Below are 18,562 nucleotides of genomic sequence, written 5' to 3'. Positions count from 1 at the left end.
TTTCGACTGAGCTGGTTCCAGAGCTGGTTTGGAGCAACAGCCAGACTTAGCACCGGTTCTTTGGCTTTCGACTGCCTAAGCACCGGCTCCTGGTTCTCAACACTGGTTCTGTCATGGTACCAATTCTTTGATGGGCTAGAGTTTGGAATCGCTCACGTTGTGTGCCTCAGCAGCTGGGGGCAGGGTTACCAGGCCAAAATATGAGCATAGAAAGTTGGACTGACATCATTTACCAGCTAGAAAATTTGACTACAAGAACAAGCAGAATTAGTCCAAGGAGGAGACTCAGTATTTCCTGGCTTTATGGTTGTCTGCAGAGATCCAAGGTAAATTGGACGGGGCAAATCGGACAAAGCCTCTGTTCGAGCAGCTGAAACAGGAGATGACTGCTGCTGGATACAAACAGGGCTTCAACCACTTGCCAACAAATTAGTTTAACAAATTTTACAGAAGATTTCTGGGGACCAGAAAAAGGACACAGCAGCAACGAATGACCCAAAAGAAACCCACTTTTCCAGATCCTAAATTCTGTTTTTGGTGGCTGGCCGGCAATGACGCAACACTGACCAGACTCTTTTAGTCAAAATCAAAACCGGTTCTTTGCTAGCGGAGCTGAATCACCTAAGCACTGGTTCTAGCACCAGCACTGGTTCTTCTTTGGTCGAAAAGCCCTACCAGAGGTAATCCTGCGCTTTGGCTTACCACAGAATTTCAAGGAGCTGTGACGATTGTGCACGGTGAAATGGTTAATATAAAGGAGACTCACCCTAAAAATGGGATTTGTATATAAAGGCATTTTCTTGTTACAGTTAGACTTAACCAGGGGATGAGTGTACAGTTCTTCTGTGTCTGCTGTGTTACAGGTGCCATACAACATCACAGGCTGGCTGGACAAAAACAGAGATCCTCTAAACGAGACAGTTGTGGGTCTCTTCCAGAAATCCTCCAGCAAACTTATGGCTGGACTGTTTGAAAACTACATCGGCTCAGAGATGGGTAGCTAAATGTCTTTACTAGTGGTGATTTATTAGCTCTTACCACAAGAAAGGAATATGAGTGAATGTATTGAACATGTTTTCTGTGTTTTAGCAAGTGAACCAAAGGGTGAAACCAAACAGAGGAAGAGAAAAGCTGCTTCTTTCCAGACGGTTTCACAGCTACACAAGGTGAGTTTGGTTAAGAGCCTTGTCACTGAACCCAGAAGATGGAGTCATGGGTAGGAAAGGTCAGGCCACGTTTATTCAGCAATCCACATTCACACAGCTGATTAATGGACATAGTCAGTCATTTTCTGAACCTATGAGTCCAATTCAGGGTTGCGGGGGAGCCGGAGTCTATCCCAGCAATCATTGGGTGAGGGGCAGGTACACCTGGACAGGTTGCCAGTCCATCACAGGACCAACACAGAGAGGCAAACAACCATTCAAACTCACTCAACCTAATTAACCCAACATGCATCTCTTTGGATGGTGGGAGGAAGCTGGGGTACCCAGAGAGAACCCACACTTACACTGGGAGAACATTCCACACAGAAATGTTACCATAGCCTTCATACACACGTTTTCTTGTAAAAAAACAAAACAAAAAAAACAGTTTTAATCGAACTGAATCCAGGACAGGACCCTTCTTGCTTTGTAGGAAGAAATATTTACTTCGAACATGATTAGCAATCACTGTGATTGATTGAATTCTTTGTTTTATTCCAGGAGAATCTCAATAAGCTGATGGCGAACCTGCGCAGCACTCAGCCTCACTTTGTTCGCTGCATCATCCCCAACGAGGCCAAGAATCCAGGTAAAACCATCAACCAGCAGTTTACGGTGGTGAGACTTGCTGTGGCCTTAACCAAATGCAGGTGGTGCAACAATACACTTCTTACCTTCTATGTGAAATGATGAAGCAATGATTTAACCCAAAAAGACCCAAACCATGATAAAAGGTTGAGATGAGTCTAATATTCTAATATGAGATATTTATTTATTCCTTTAACAAACTCTAAAATAAAAAAGACCCACATTTTTTTGGGATATTTATGATTTATTACCACATGATATACAGAAGTAGAAAATAAATTAAATTTACTCACGTTATGATAACCAAGCAGTTTTAGTGAGTAATTTCTCGTTTTTAAGACGTTTTTGATATGGATGTGTTCCTTTTCACTCAAGCACATTTTGATCCAAGTAGGGTGGCTCAGGTGGTAGAGCTGCTTGTTTTGTGACGTGACGGTCGGTGGTTTGAATCCGGGTCCCCTCTGCTGCTGCAGCTCTGAGGGGGACACGACTGTGTCCCAAGTCGGGATAAATGAAGAGGGTTGCGTCAGGGAGGGCGTCCAGCATAACATCTGTCGCAATCCTCCTGTGCAATTATTCGTTGTGACGACCCCTTCGGTGGGACGAGGTGAAAAGGAAACAACATTTTGACCCCAGTATTTTACTTCACTACATTGGAAACGTCCCCATTACTGAGTAAAAAATTAAATGCAGGACTGCAGATCTGAATAGGCTTTAGACCGAACGTTACGGATTGTTCCTCTCTGCTGTGAATCCACTTTGGTCACGTTTGACGCCCACTGAAAGGAACATGCATAGACGTGCACGGACGTGCAGGGGGAACTCTCACTGACGAATTGTTTTAAAGTTGATTATAAACAGCTTTGGATTTATGACTTGTCTTTGTTTACACCAGGTAACTGAAATTTTTAATTTTGTACTTTTTTACTTTTACTCAAGTAGATTTGACAATGGGAACTTTTACTTTTACTTATGTAAAATTTAAGCAAATTAATGATACTTTTATTTGAGTTTGACTTTTCAGAACCTTTTCCACCACTGGTGATAAGTCAAATATTCAAATAGCGTAATCATCCGCTTGCTGCTGTCCGTTTAGGGAAAGAATAAAAAAATCAGATTGTCGTAATCATAAAATGATGCCAGATGTTTCAGAAACTGTGTGTATCATATATGTCTTGCTGGGTTATTATGTGTTAACTAAACTGTATCAATAACAGCATGCCCCCACGATACCGCTCTAGAGTTGCTGTTTTTGTGTGTGTTTTTTCCAGGTGTGATGGATCCGTTCCTCGTTCTCCACCAACTGAGGTGTAACGGAGTCCTGGAGGGGATCAGGATTTGCAGGAAGGGCTTTCCAAACCGTATCCTGTATGCTGAGTTCAAACAGCGGTGAGTCACAAACCTCAATAAGTAAAGTTTACTTTTCTACAGTCATTTAGCAAATGCTTTTATCCAAAGAGACTTTCATATAATAATACATACGTATGAAACATTTTATACAGACAAACAATCAAAGCTCTGTACCCAGAATAACTTAAATAAATAAAAAAATGTCAATACTATAAGAGCCAATAAAAACATTAAATAAACACAATAATATTAATACAAATCAATGAAATCCTTAATAAAAAAAAAAAAAAAAAGTCTGAACAGAAGTCATCAACTCAAACTAGTCGTCATGATCGCAGACTGAAAGGTTCTGTTTACTGTAGTTTGGATGAGGCAAGCAGGTTTATTTGTACAGCACATTTCATGTACAAGACATTCAAAGTGCTTTAAATAAAAACATTAAGGCATTACAGTGCGGTGCAGAGAGTTTTAAAAACAAACCAATAAGTGAAATGTTTAAAATCAAGCTAAAGTAAATGAATAAAAATGACAGTGTGATGAATTAACAGTTACTTTAATAAAAGGCAGCAAATAAAAAAAAGTTCTTATTTAAAGCAGCAGAGACTTTCAGCAGACCTGCAGGTTTCTGGGAGTTCGTTCCACATGTGTGGAGCATAAAAACTGAACGCTGCCTCCAGGTTTGGTTTTTACTCTGAGAACAGCAAGTAGATCAGGGGCCTCATTTATCAAGCTGTCACGCACACAAAACCTGGCGTACGCTAATTATAGTCACCTTATGGGATTTATCAAAACACGACTTGGTGGTAAAACATCCCGCCTCCACGCCAACTCTGACCTTGGCGTACACACAACATCTGGAGAATCGGGAAACGGCGACACCAAAGGCAGAAAATAAAACCAAAGAAATGGTGTGAAATGAGACATTTGTTTAAAATCAAATACAAAGTTTTATGCAGAATGTTGTACATTAACAGCCTTTGCAAATAAAAAATAGGAAAATACGTATTTGATTTTGTTCCTCCATCACATTAAACGTCAACCAGTAAAATCTGTTCTGAAACTAAGCAGTTCTACGTGTTATAAAAACCATTTCACACAGTTAATTAGTCGTACAGAAGCGGCCATACTAATAAAGGTCTAAATGAATAATTGCATTAAAATGACGTGGTCGCCCATCATCAGCCTATGATCAGGCTGTTTCCCCCGACCTGCAGATGTACAAAACATGAAGTGATGGTTTGATATAAAATGCTCCCAAATGCGTAAAAGTGCACAGTGGCTTATTTGTCCCTGCGGGAGCTTGGAGACTCTGAAGTCGAGCCGGCACCTTCCAAAGGGCAGTGACTGACAGGTCGGGTCCGCTCCTTTTCCCAACCCAGAGCACAGAACGTCTGCTTGATGGTTGCCGTGGTGTAGCGGCCATTGGGCAGATGAAGTGCTGGCGGAGGTGTCTTGACGCACAGGAGGAAACCTGTTGTACAGCTATAAATTGTGTGTAGATAGTGGAGACTTGTGCTACATAACATGGTAGTAAATGGCGTCAGCGCTTCATCTATGATGATTCCTGCACAATCATCCAATCTGAATGATTGTGTCACCGGTCATCTTCTCATGTTGGAACCAAACGCTGCTGCTTTACATCTAGAAGTGATGCAACACATCAGAGGTGGAGAATTCTGATTTATGCACAAGTTTCTTTTAGTCTAATTTCTGTCAGGGTGGTTAGAGTTAAAAAGGGTTAAAAAAGGTTAAAAAGTTGAATGATGCCAGCTAAAGGAAGCAGGGTCGGATTAAAAATGCACAGGCCCCTGGGCTCAGAGTGTTCTGGGGGCCCCCTTCCCCACCGCAACATTGTGAAAATTGTGAATGATACACTGTGAAACGAGATTTCTAACATCTCCCAGCCAATGGTACCAACAGCAATACACTAGACAATGTGGTGTGACTAATTGGTTTTTATGTACATTTTGTTTCATGTCCAAACTGCTGGTGTTTGTCCTACGTGGGCCCCAAGGGGGCATGGGCCCCTAGGCCTGTACCCATAATGCCCATTGGATAATCTGGCCTTGGAGGGAAGCATGTAACAAGAAAATAATAATGGGCCCAGAACTGAACCTTGTGGAACGCCAGATGTTAGCGAAACAATGTTAGAGTTGAATTTATTCATTACAGTGAAATTCTGTCGGGTAAGAAGAAACACAATCTCATGCAGAGCCAGAGACACCAACTAAAACTTTTAGCCTGTTCAGTATTTTCATTGTGAAAGGTATTACACAAATCAGGTAATATGACTGGAGAACATTCCCTGCAACAGAAGCCACTAAATGTCATTATAGACCTTTTAAACAGTTTTCTCAGTGGAGCGTTGCTCGTGAAAGCCGGGATGAAATGGCCAAAGATTTGACTTTCTACAAATGTTTGCAAACAAATGGCAGTTGTAACATCACATAATTATGGCCAACGGAGCTGGCATCAGATAATGTTTCCAAAGATTGGAGGTTTAGACAAGCTACCTCTCCATGTTGGTATCTCCTCTAAACTAAACAGGCTGGAAGAAAAGTTGTCCTCAGTGAGTCGTGACAGACAGCAGCGATGGCGGGTGAGACTTCCAGACAGGACACAAGGAGTTTCATCTCCCAGGATGAGGGTTTCAGTCATTCATTTATTCTCTTAGTCCACTTAAAGGGAAGCTGGAGCCTGTCCCAGCAGTCCCTGGATGAGAGGACAGGTCGCCGATCCCACGCAGGATGAGGGCTTTATTTGGCCTGTTATCGAAGTCAAGTCATTCCTACATGAGGAAGCAACTGAGCAAGAGTTTGCATCTCCAGTCCAGCACCATGTTTACAAAGTGATGAGGAAAGCGTAATGTATCAGGCGAGCACTTCACCTGTAAGAAACCGAATCTTCACTCAGCTCTGTCTTCTTTCAGTTATCGCATTTTGAACCCGTCTGCCATCCCGGAGGACATCTTTGTGGACAGCAGGAAGGCCGTAGAGAAGCTGCTGGGCTCGCTGGACATTGACCACACCCAGTATAAATTTGGTCACTCTAAGGTGGAAAGAAACACCTCATGCCAGCACCTTTTCTGACTAAGCTGATGATTAAAGGTTTCCTCTTCATCACCTCCTCATCGTTAGGTGTTCTTCAAGGCAGGGCTGTTAGGCCAGCTTGAGGACATGAGGGACAACCGTCTGTCTCAGATCCTCACCACCGTTCAGGCCATGTGCAGAGGGAAGCTGATGAGGATGGAACGTCAGGACATCATGCTGAAAAGGTCAAGATGGCAACTGCTGGTGGTTTTCTGATGAGCTTCTCTCTTTAGACCTGCTTCTGCTGGTGTGGGAGTCTGGAAGTATTTCTGCTGCTTTCAGGGATGCTCTGACGGTGATCCAGTTCAACCTCCGGGCTTTCTTCTCCGTTCGAACTTGGCCGTGGATGATGTTGTTCTACAAGCTCCGCCCGATGCTGAAGAGCGCCCAGATAGAGAAGGAGCTGGCGGCTCTGAACGAAGACTTCAACAAGCTGAAGGAGGCCTTTGACAGGTGCTTTCACAACAACATGGAACACACACAGACAAACCTCTGCTGTGCTCTGATGGTTACCGTGTCCTCCTGTCAGGTCGGAGGGGAAGCGGCGGGAGGCCGAGGAGCGGCAGGTGGTCTTGGTTCAGGAGAAAAATGACCTGACTCTGCAGCTGCAGGCTGTAGGTTGAAACTTAAAAGAAACTGCATTTTGTTCTCAGACAGACTAGAAAAAACTAAAAATTTCACCTAAACACATAAAGGTTGGCAAAGGAAAGTATTAATCTTTATCTTACAGCAGGAGTGTCCCAAGTCGGTCCTCAAGGGCCGCTGTCCTGCAGGGTTTTTGTGTGTCCCTGTTCCAACACACCTGGCTTCTATTAAATGGATCCAACAGCCAATGAAGTTACATGGGATACATGGAAAACCTGCAGGATTGTGGCCCTGAAAAACCGGAGCTGGATGGTACAGATTGGTATCTGTTTTACGTAGATGACCGTAAATGTTTGGCCCAAATCTGGCCCATATCTGCAGATTTGTTTGGCCCATATTTGGTCCTAACTTATGGAATGGACTGCATGTGAGTGTGGTTATTGAAACTCAGTGACATGACCACTCAGGGTGACACGGGAGTGGATTTTCCCTCCTGTCCCATCGCAATCCTGGGCCAAAGTAAAATAAAAAGACCTGTCCTGTCCCAATCCCGATTAAATGACTCCCAATCCTATACAACTCCCACTCAGAATTATTCCCCCTCCATTTTTATTTCATCTTTATACAGTCCGTTGAATTTGATTAAATGATTAAATTTGGATAACCTAATTGTCATTACTTTTAACGTTGTGTTGTAAATCAGTTACTCCGCCCACATGTGGCCGACACAACACGGCCAGTGGCATCACTGAGCCATTTGGCCCAACATGTCTGCCATCTGTGAAGCATCTCCAAGTCTGACGCCACAGCTCTCTGCTGGAAATCCATGTGTTGTAGAAGCTTTTTCAGTTTTTCCCAGAGAGAAAGAAGCTGTGTGGTCGACCGAGGAGTCGGTGGAGGGATTGCAGCTCTAATCCGGCCTGTGAACAACTGTTCATGACAAACTGTGTGGTTGTAGGCCAAGATAGGCGGTTCTATCACTCCTGCATTCAGGACTTGGTGCTGGGAGTCAGTAAAGAGCTCACGGTTCTTTTATGCAGTTTTTAAAGATATTTGAAACAAGACAAAAACAGTGATTGGTTAAAAAAATATTGCAGAATTTGAAAATAATGAGATGAAACTAAATTTACTGTCCAGGAGCAGGACAACCTGATGGACGCCGAGGATCGTTGCAATCAGCTGATTCAATCTAAAATCTCCCTGGAGTCGAAGCTGAAGGAGATGCAGGAGCGTCTGGAGGACGAGGAGGAGGTCAATGCTACGCTGACGTCCAAGAAGCGTAAGCTGGAGGACGAGGTGGCGTCCCTGAAGAGAGATGTGGACGATCTGGAGATCACACTGGCTAAAGTGGAGAAAGAGAGACACGGAGTTGAGAACAAGGTGTGACGCCCAACAACCATGAACCTCTGCTGGTTTCCTTCACAGAATAACACACTTCCTTCCTGCTGTCCAGGTGAAGAACCTGTCCCATGAGATGTGCATTCTGGATGAATCCATCACGTCTCTGACCAGAGAGAAGGCCGCCCTGCAGGAAGCACACCAGCAGGTCCTGAATGATCTCCAGGCGCAGGAAGACAAATGCAACATGCTGGTGAAAACCAAAGTTCGACTGGAGCAGCAAGTTGACAACGTAAGGAAAGATGTCCTCACATCTGTTAAACTGTAAGAGCAAAAAAACCAGCAGTAGAGTGATCGCAGGTGTTTTAAAAGCCTCTGCAGTTTTTTTTATTCCTGTGGAAGGTGGAATGAGGAGTTTTTTTGTTGTTGTAATTCAGCACTTATACCACTAGGTGGAGTAGTATAAGCAGTGCACCCAGTACAGCAGGACCCTCGTTTACCAGCCTTTCATAGATACTTTCCTAACCTCAAACGTATGAATGAGATTTATAATGTAAGTAATCAGGCGTTGATAAATTCCACATGTCTAAATCATCAGTTAATGATCTTTATTTATATAGCGTCAAATCATGACAACACCATCTCTTTTTTCCTGTCTTTACAGACAGGAAAAAAAAACATAATGAAAGCCAATTCATAATAGCCTATATAAGGAAACCAACAGATTGAGGAGGAGCAAGGAGCAGAACCAGAGGGGGAGGAGCCAAGACAGGGGGAGGGGCCAAGATAGGGCGCCACTTTTACACCTTGGTAGCTCCCCAACATTACCTGTCCCAGATTTAACAGGTATAACGGGATGGTTTATAGTGAAAGCCTGAAATTCATTACATTATAACTTGATACATTTAGTGGTGCAAACATACAGCATTATTCCCACCAGCATTCCCAGCATTATTCCCAGTATCATTCCCTGTGTCATTCCCAGCATTATTCCAAGCATAGTTTCCAGCATAGATCCTAGGATCATTCCCAGCAGCCTTCCCAGCAGCATGCCGAGGATCATTCCCAGTATCATTCCAAGCATTATTTTGTGTGTGGGGCTGAAACACAGATTGCTGCAATAGCATTTAGGACACGGACAGCACATCTGGGGATCCCAGCTGTGACGCGCAACATCTGTTATTAGCAGGTGTGTGTGACTCCTCTGCACATTCATCCTGAGTTGCTCCAGCAGCTCCAACATGCTGGATAAGATGTGTTCTGATGATTGCTTCCTTCCTTTGTTTTCATGTCTCCTTCTTTTGACAAAATCTGCAGCCATCTGCACAATTACACACACACGCACACACACACACACACACACATTGTCTGCACGTCCTTTAAAATGTGTAAAATATAGACATAGTGTCTATCAGCAACATTGCTCTCAGGTTTAATAGATCACATTGCTGGTGTTTAAGTAGTATATCTACATTTTCTCCTCCCAGCACACAGAATATCGTGTGAATGCCTGTTCATAGCAGGAGTCGTACTACCTGGGTGAAGACGTGTTATTTTTGCACCTTCAGTGCTCGCTGTTAATAAATCAGTTTCAACAGTTTGGGGTGTGCAGTGAGTTTGCATACGTTTTAGTACATGCAAACTTTTAGTAGATACACACAAATCTGTGTGTAAATATGTTCACTGAATAAAAGCTCTGGTCTGTATTCATGACAAGAGGTGAGAGATAATGTCTGTCTTCTTGTTTAAAAGAGGAATGAAGCCAACCAGGGTGTTCCACGCTGTTCCACAGTGTGGAATGTAGACATATGGATCTAGCAGTGTGGATCTCAACTGTCTACTAACTGTACAAAACCTTCTTATGGACTTCTTGAACCATGTTTACAGCAAACCCAACATTCATTTGAGAATGTAATAAAGTGAAGTTAGGTAAGAAGGACTGGTCTGAGCAGAACTGGGTTTCTTTATTCTGCCATTTAGATGCACTGGCTTACAGCTTATTAGGGACCATGTTTAGGGACATTAACCATTATTACCATGTGATGTGTCACTTTTCTTAGGGTAGTGTCCATAAGAGGCCACAAGACAGGAATCCTGTGTATAACAGGATTCCGAGCAAAGTTTTACTATAAAATGATGCCCAGTGAATTTGACGCTGTATGTACCACTATGTCACACTGGGGTCTTATGGGCTACAACTGTGTTGATGATCTTTTGAGCACCAGTCAAACTTCTCAAAGGACACCTAAAACCCTGAAAACAGTATGTAGAATAAGTAAAACTTCCAGATTATCCTCATAAAGCTGCACAAACAGCTCCAACGGGTGAGGTGTGTCCCGTTGTGTCACAGGTGGAAACTTCCCTGGAGCAGGAAAAGAAGGCCCGAACCGACCTGGAACGACACAAGCGGAAGCTGGAGGGGGATTTGAAGCTGTCCATGGACTCAGTGAGGGATCTGGAAAACCAGAGGGAAGAGCTGGAAGAGAGACTTAAAAAGTAGGAAAGACGTTAAATCATTCAGATTAAAATGACCTGCTTCGATGCAGGAATGGTGCATTTTGGAAAAGGAAATGACTGCTGCTGTTCCTCTTACGTCTTCCCTGAAGGAAAGACTTCGAGTTGGGTCAGCTTCAAGCAAAAATGGAGGACGAGCAGAGTTTGGTTGCTCAGCTTCAGAAGAAGATGAAAGAGCTTCAGGTTGGTCTCGCATGTCTTCCCTCCTGATCTTCATCCTCCCAGCTCAGGGTCATCCAGCTCCATGACCACAAGGGCCACAGTCATCAGGTTTTAAATGTTTGCTGCTCCAACACACCTGATTTTAATTTAATGACTCTGCTCAACAGCCTGTTAAGTTCTGCCCAGATCTGTTGATCCATCAGTCTGATTCAGGATGAAACATCCTAAACCTGCAGGACTGTGGCCCTTGAGGATGGACTTTGGACACCTCTGTGCTAGCGGCAGCTGCTTCAGTGTGCTTTGGTTGCTCCTTCAGACCCGCATTGAGGAGCTGGAGGAGGCGCTTGAGGCGGAGCGGACGTGGCGCCTTAAAGCCGAACGCCAGAGGAACGACATCGCCAAAGAGCTGGAGGAACTGGGAGAGAGGCTGGAGGAGGCTGGAGGAGCCTCGGCTGCTCAGATCGCCCTTAACAGGTCAGAAACCAGACCTGCTTCCACCTACAAGCTCTTCATTAAACGTTGTTTTAATTTATTCTTTTATTATTCACTTATTTACCAACATGTGTCTATTGACAATGAAGAAAAACAGACTTAGATAGAATCACTGAATTAAAGCAATGAACCAATAAAGAGACAAAAACAGGGTAGTTTAGGAGAGACTGTGTGTTGTTCAGTGAGTGACATTTAGGTAAGTCTCCAACATGAGGAAATATATAGGCATCAATCAGGAGATATGAGCCATTTACACAGGTAAAATCTTTATAATCATACAAATAACATATGTTCTTCCTCATCATACTGTCCTGTAAGATGGGACACCAGCCATTCTATGAAAACTATTACTAAGGCTGAGAAAATACAAAGTTTCTGGCCTTGTGTTTGTGTTGGTGACTGTCATTGTTCACATGGTTCCTGAAGATGTCCACTAGGGGGCGCACTAGAGAACCCAGATGGTGGGGTTGCGTAACTGACGTAAACAAAACAATAAAAATGCTACAGTAGAGGAGGGTTACAGTTTAGTATATGGAATAAAAAAGGTGTGTGTGGCCTGTAAACATCACAACGTCCCGTCACTCCCCCTAACTAGTTACTCACATTTTACATTATCAGACAAGTGGTGTTCATTTCTGAGCATTTTTAATAAATGCTATTTTATTATATTATTATTATTATATTATAATAAATGCTATTTTATTATATGCCAGATGTAACGGGACGCACAGCTTTAATAAAGATAAATTTTTGTCTCATCACTCCATATTTTTCCAGAAGTCTTGGTGGTCATCCAGATGTTTCAGATGTGAGACGAGTCTTTTTGTTCTTTGAGGTCACTTGTGGTTTTTCCCATGATGCATTTCTGCCCAGTCTCCTTCTATTGTTGAATATGAACTCAGCCCCTCTGTTTCTCACTTGGTCTTAAATGTCTCTGCAAGGCAGTTTGATGGATTTCTTTTCTAGATCTCCCAGTCTGATTTACTTTCTCAGACATCTTCTATTAAAGGGATTTCTTCATTGAACAGGTCTGGCAGTGATCAGGCCTAGATGTGGTCAGAGAAATTCAATTCAGTTTTCCAAAAAAATGTGCTTAATCACAGTTAAATCTTGACTTAACAAGGGGGGAATTTATGTTTTCACATTGGGTCATGTAGGCTGAATAAAGCTTTTCTTCCTTGATCAATCTAATCACCATTTAAAAACTGCATGTTTTATTTATTGAGGTCATGTTGGTCTAATATCTGTGATGATCTGAAACATTGAAGTGTGACAAATTAGCAAAATGATAAGAAATCAGGTAGGAAGCAAATACTTCTTCAAAGTACTGCCCACTTGTAATTTTGACCTCAGCTGAAATAGCTCAGCTTGGGAGGGCATTAGACTGAAGATCTAACGGTCCCTGGTTCAAGCCCGGGTTTCGATAAAATTGTGTGGGCTGCTTATGCTTTCCCTTCCATACCCCTATTGTTGTGCTTAAGCCCACCTTCTGCATCTCCTTTTTTTTACCCACAATACAACAAATAATGACCTTCTTGCAAAGTGGAAACACTTTAAATCATGACCTTAAACTTTCTGCTCAATCAAAACTATTCAGTGAGACAAAGAGTTTCCCATTGTCTGTGGAATCCATTCCTTTTGTGAATACACAAAATTGGACCCAGCTATTAGCCGAAAGCAATTTCTTCTCACTTCCCAATTTTCGTGGCTCATTTTACTGGATGCCCAACTTTACTAACACTTTAGCTTAACCATTAAAAAAACTTTGGCAGCTGTAGTTTGCAGACGACCTGGACAATCTTTGGATGTTGTTTTCAATCTTGCTGAAAGACAACAAAACTATTTTTTCAGCAATTTTAGTCCAGGTGTTCACACCATCATGACACAGTGAAGCTTACTGCTGTTGTATTTGTTGTGCTTAATCATGATGTTTTCTTGACCCAACCAAACACTTTTTCTTTTGGATAAAGAAGAAGTAAAATAGTAGAACAAATAAAGCTAAAATGAAGTTTTGAAAGGAAGCAAATCTCAGAGCTTGACTTTAACAAAAGTGAAAGTCAAACCTGGAGTTTGGATCAAGCGGCAACCTCCAGCGGTTAAAAGTAAAGCCTATTTAGAGGTGAATAAAACTGCAGTTCCCCCTTCATCCACTAGGAGCTCCAAAAGAGAGCAAATCCCCATAGACTCCCATGTTAAAAAGACCAACTTCACAGCAGCAATAAACACGTTTACAGCCTGGTTCAAAAATCCATTTAGGTTTAATAGGTCAGGTTAACCTTCATGACAACTTTGGGGGAAGTGAATTTATTTAATAACTCATCCATTTAGACGTAATTTTATATCGAAATTCTGGATAATTAGGGGCGTGTCCTTTTGATTGACAGGTATGCGATCTCCTGCTGCAAGAAGGAGGAATGTAGAACAACTGTGGTTTTTAGCCGGTTAACGAAGTGACTTAGCTTTAATCACAGTTAAATCTTGCTTGCCTACCTCTGTTAGCTGGTCAGCTTCCATTAGCTTCTGTTAGCTTCGGGTTAGCTCAGATAGTTCTTAGCTACAGGCAGGTTAGAGTTTGGTAGATGTAAATCATCCACTCCCGCGCTCACAGTCCTCCTCTCAGCTTCACCTGTTTGCAGTTTTGGATTTTCCGGGAGAGACTACATGCATGACGCTGCCAAGATGGTGACGGACAGAACCACCCAATGAGCTTTCAGTTCAGCTTATCAGAAACCTAAGGTCACAGGGGCTCCGTCCATCTTTTATATACATTATACAATCTATGGTTTGGAGCCTACTCAAAGACTCCATGATGCTTATTGATAAGTCAAAATTATTGACCACTGTTTTTTTGTAGTTTATTATTAATGCATTAATGGTGTGTCAGAAGCTTCTAAATCTTTTTCTCTGCGTCAGATAGGAATGTTAGAGGTGCACTGACAACTAGTACAAACAGATGTTGATCAGGTATCAGGATTTGACGATGGAGGAATGAGAATGTGTTTGGAGAAGAAGTGTTGTTTCTGGGTGTGGACTCTATTCCAGTGTTTTTCAACCTTTTTTAATTCAAAGTACATTTTCCACTGAAAAAAACCACAAGGCACTGCACAAATCAAGAGTTTCTTTTATTATTTTTTTTTCTAAAAAAGCCCACATTAAAAATATAAAGTCCATATTGTCAAAGTGTCTTGAATAGAAATCAGATAAACACAAGAAAAGGAATTTTAAGATCTTTCCACTGTACTCGGTGAGAAACCTGGGTGTGTTTGAATGAACACAGAGCTGCTTTTTAGATCAATTAAGTAAAACTGAATAATTCCTCATGGCACACCTGATGATCACTGCTCCATCACTGCTCCATTACAAAAGTACCTGTCTTTGTACTAAACAGGAAGCGAGAGGCAGACTTCCTGAAGTTGCGGCGGGAGTTGGAGGAGGCAGGGCTTCACCACGAAGCAACAGCGGCCACTCTGAGGAAGAAGCACTCGGACACGGTGGCGGAGCTTAGTGAGCAGATTGACACCCTGCAGAGAACCAAACAGAAACTGGAGAAGGAGAAGGCTGAGGTCCAGCTGGAGGCTGACGACCTGGCCTCTAACGTGGAGCAGCTCACCAGGGCAAAGGTACAAAAACAGTGGAATAAACACCTTAAAGGGACACTCCAGCTCTGGATGACTGTTGTCACGTAAAAGATAAAAATATAAATCAGGTTGTAGCTAAATCAGTCACCAAAGAGACAGTTAACAATGTTTAATTATCTGCATGTGTGTGTGTGTGTGTGTGTGTGTGTGTGTGTGTGTGTGTGTGTGTGTGTGTGTGTGTGTGTGTGTGTGTATAGGGAGCAGTGGAGAAGATGTGCAGAGTTTATGAGGACCAGCTGAATGAGAGCAGAAACAGAGCAGATGACCTGCAGAGGCAACTGACCGAAGTCTCGACTCAGAAAGCACGAGCAGTCACTGAGACCGGTATAACAAACACACACATCTACACAAACACACCTACACACACACATACACACCTGCACTAATTGTTGTTTTCAAAAACCAAGTAAAGAGTAAAAAGTACCAACCTAAACTTCAGAAGATTATTAAAACCCGGACGGGCCCCTTTATTTTTTATAATCCACCTTTTCTTCTGGGCCTTTAAATGCAATGCAGTCTTGGTCTGCACCCCTACAGCTGAGCCCAGTCCACAATCAAACCGAGTCAAGCGGACTATCCTGAAGCAAATGCACCCTTTGTTTACTCTAGAACAAAGGTGTCTAAGTCCAGTCTGGGAGGGGCAGGCTTTTGTTGTCTCCATGCTCCAACGCACCTGACAGAAATGAATAAACAGGGTGACAAGAAGCAGTTGGATCCATTGATTTGAATCAGGTATGTTTGAGCATGGATTCTCTTGCCCTCGAGGACAAGAGAATGACAACTCTGCTGTTGTCATTCAACCTGCTGTTGAAGGACACCACTCTCACTTTGCGCCTGCGGGCCAAAAGGAAGGACAAATGGAGGAAGAGACTGATGGCTACTGCCTAGCTGGTTCTGGAAGTTGAGAAGAGCAGGTTGACGTTAACAGGACAGTCCTCTTGGGAGGCCTGGTGAGAATGAGAGGTAAACTTCATCCTAGGATAGAATGACATGTGGAGGAAGTCTGAATTTTCTTCATCCAAAACTCCAGTTTAACCTACAAATAAAAGATTTCATGTTTTGGTGTTGACTACATATATATTGCAAAGGAAAGTGCTGATGTCCCAGTACAATACCCTGGGTTACCCCTGTGGAGAGTTGGCGTTTGTTGGTCCCCTAAAACATGGTTTACATCAGTTTCTTTATTGGCCTATATCCTAAACATTTACAGTCAGATCAAAAAATGATTTGAACACAAGACAGGATTGAATTCCGTAAGAAACAATGAATATTGATTATTGATCAAAATGGGACATTCCACATGAGGCATTCATGGCCGCAATGTCAGAATCTGCCATTAAAACAGCAAATTTAAGACATCTGTTGCTTAATGAACCATAACTCTTCTTCTTTCTTTCTCTCTATCATCTCCTCAGCTGAATACAGCCGGCGTCTGGAGGAGCGGGACGCCATGATTAGTCAGCTACAGCGATCCAAAGCCGGCCTCGGCCAGAACACCGAGGATCTAAAGAGGCAGCTGGAAGAAGAGAGCAAGGTAACGTTGACTTCACGTGTTTCTGGTCATCAAGTCTGTTTCACACTGATTTCAGATCAACACACCGAGCTCAACAGAACACGTTGGACTTCTGATTGATAATCTGTCTTGTTTGTGCTGCAGGCTCGTGTGGCGCTGGCTCACGCGGTTCAAGGATCCCGACATGACTGCAGTCTGCTGAGGGAGCAGCTGGAGGAGGAGCAGGAAGCCAAAGCTGAGCTGCAGAGGGCGCTGTCCAAAGCCAACAGCCAGGTGGTCCAGTGGAGGGCGAAGTATGAGACCGACGCTGTGCTGAGAATAGAGGAGCTGGAAGATGCAAAGTAAGATGTTGCAGGTGGTGCCACTATCACCGTGTGGCCTCATGCAGACCCAACGGCCTCATGCGGACCCAACGGCCTCATGTGGACCCAACGGCCCCATGCTGACCTAACGGCCCCATGCTGACCCAACGGCCCCATGCTGACCCAACGGCCCCATGCGCACCCAACGGCCCCATGCGCACCCAATGGCCCCATGCGGACCCAACGGTCCCATGCGGACTAAACGGCCCCATGCGGACCCAACGGTCTCATGCGGACCCAACAGTCTCATGCGGAACCAACGGTCTCATGCGCACCCAACAGCCCCATGCGGACCCAACGGCCTCATGCTGACCCAGCTCTTTTTTATGTTTTGGTTTGTAGGAAGAAGATAGTTGTGAAGCTGCAGACTGCAGAAGAAGCCATGGAGGCATGTCAGGCCAAGTGTTCATCACTGGAAAAAACCAAACAACGTCTGCAGATAGAGATCGAAGACCTGGTGGTGGAACTGGAGCGCTCCAACACTGCCGCTCTGGCTTTGGACAAGAAGCAGCGCAGCTTTGACAAGGTCAGTCTGGAAAAGCAGCCGTGACCCTCAACAGAGTCGCCTCGGCTGTAGTCGGCCAGAGAAGCTCAGAAACGGGCTGGTTTGTGTCGTTGCTGCAGCTGCTGAGTGACTGGAAGCTGAAGTTTGAGGAGAGTCAGATGGACCTGGAGGCGTCGCAGAAAGAGTCACGCAGTCTGAGCACAGAGCTCTTCAAAGTGAAAAACAGCTACGAAGAAGCTCTGGATCACCTGGAGACGGTTAAACGTGAAAACAAGAATTTACAAGGTATTTTCATTCCCGTGCCTCCTTCACTTACAGCCCCCATACACAGACCTCATCATAAAACACCACGTAGCCTCTATACTAAAACTGTACGTACTACCAAAAGCTGGAAATGGCGTAGGCCTATGCCACAAAATAATCCAGATTTATAAAACACCTGTGCACCAATTTCCTCTTTTTATAAATCACACCTGCAACGTTTGCTACAAGGTTCCACCATGTGCTCCGTCCTCTACACACCCACTTTCAGCCATGAATGGTCGATGCACAGAACCTCATAATAGAAATGTGCATCTAAATGAGCAGCTGATCAGTGTTATTGCATGGTTTTCAATATTAAACATGGAGAAAAGAGCAAACACCCTAGCGGTTAGGCCAGGGGTGGGCAACTCTGGTCTTTGAGGGCCGCAGTCCTACAAGTGTTGGGAGTTTCCCTGCTGCAACGCAGCTGACTCACATCAGACTTAATTAGCAGACTGCTTGCAGAGCTTGACATCCAACTGCACTAGTCTGCTAATTACCCACTGATTTTCAGCAGCTAAGTTTCAGCAGGGAAACTCCCAACACGTGTAGGACTGCGCCCCTCAAGGACCGGAGTTGCCCACCCCTGGGTTACGCCAATTCCACAGCGAAGGTCCGCGTTGTTCGCATTTAGATTTTTCCACGGCCAAATTTTTCTGATGCTATTATAGAAACCAACTATCGCACGTCCTCCCCGATTTCCTTCACATTGTGAAGAAATATGCATATTCAGAAAATCACCATATTTTCATTGGAATCCATTAAAAGGAGTGGGGGGGCAGCAGGCTCACACATTCATAAACACTGAAGTCCCAGGACCACACAGTCACACACATCCCGCAACACTATCATATTTCACCATCATGTGTGATTTGTTGCAATAGCATCTGCTGCCAAACGAGCTGCAGGTGCTGCCGA

At 43.7% G+C, this 18,562-nt stretch overlaps 1 protein-coding gene across 1 annotated transcript in view; it reads left to right on the top strand.

Annotated features, from left to right (window-relative positions):
* The window catches only part of LOC306754972 (myosin-7-like), a 45,158-nt gene that overhangs the window by 17,513 nt on the left and 9,083 nt on the right, over nucleotides 1-18,562 (top strand). Inside the window, exons 17-35 of the mRNA XM_079239156.1 lie at nucleotides 864-996; nucleotides 1,090-1,166; nucleotides 1,707-1,794; nucleotides 3,065-3,182; nucleotides 6,073-6,196; nucleotides 6,281-6,417; nucleotides 6,515-6,685; nucleotides 6,762-6,846; nucleotides 7,955-8,197; nucleotides 8,271-8,447; nucleotides 10,506-10,651; nucleotides 10,762-10,852; nucleotides 11,148-11,305; nucleotides 14,712-14,943; nucleotides 15,159-15,285; nucleotides 16,377-16,495; nucleotides 16,619-16,815; nucleotides 17,179-17,362; nucleotides 17,461-17,626. Coding sequence (XP_079095282.1) covers nucleotides 864-996; nucleotides 1,090-1,166; nucleotides 1,707-1,794; nucleotides 3,065-3,182; nucleotides 6,073-6,196; nucleotides 6,281-6,417; nucleotides 6,515-6,685; nucleotides 6,762-6,846; nucleotides 7,955-8,197; nucleotides 8,271-8,447; nucleotides 10,506-10,651; nucleotides 10,762-10,852; nucleotides 11,148-11,305; nucleotides 14,712-14,943; nucleotides 15,159-15,285; nucleotides 16,377-16,495; nucleotides 16,619-16,815; nucleotides 17,179-17,362; nucleotides 17,461-17,626 — 2,773 coding nt within the window. The remainder of the gene's footprint in view (nucleotides 1-863; nucleotides 997-1,089; nucleotides 1,167-1,706; nucleotides 1,795-3,064; nucleotides 3,183-6,072; nucleotides 6,197-6,280; nucleotides 6,418-6,514; nucleotides 6,686-6,761; nucleotides 6,847-7,954; nucleotides 8,198-8,270; nucleotides 8,448-10,505; nucleotides 10,652-10,761; nucleotides 10,853-11,147; nucleotides 11,306-14,711; nucleotides 14,944-15,158; nucleotides 15,286-16,376; nucleotides 16,496-16,618; nucleotides 16,816-17,178; nucleotides 17,363-17,460; nucleotides 17,627-18,562) is intronic.

The sequence above is a fragment of the Telmatherina bonti genome (genome assembly GCF_933228915.1).
Source record: "Telmatherina bonti genome assembly, chromosome: 4".
In the NCBI taxonomy this organism is placed as follows: domain Eukaryota; kingdom Metazoa; phylum Chordata; class Actinopteri; order Atheriniformes; family Telmatherinidae; genus Telmatherina; species Telmatherina bonti.
This window is presented reverse-complemented; position numbering and strand designations above follow the sequence as displayed.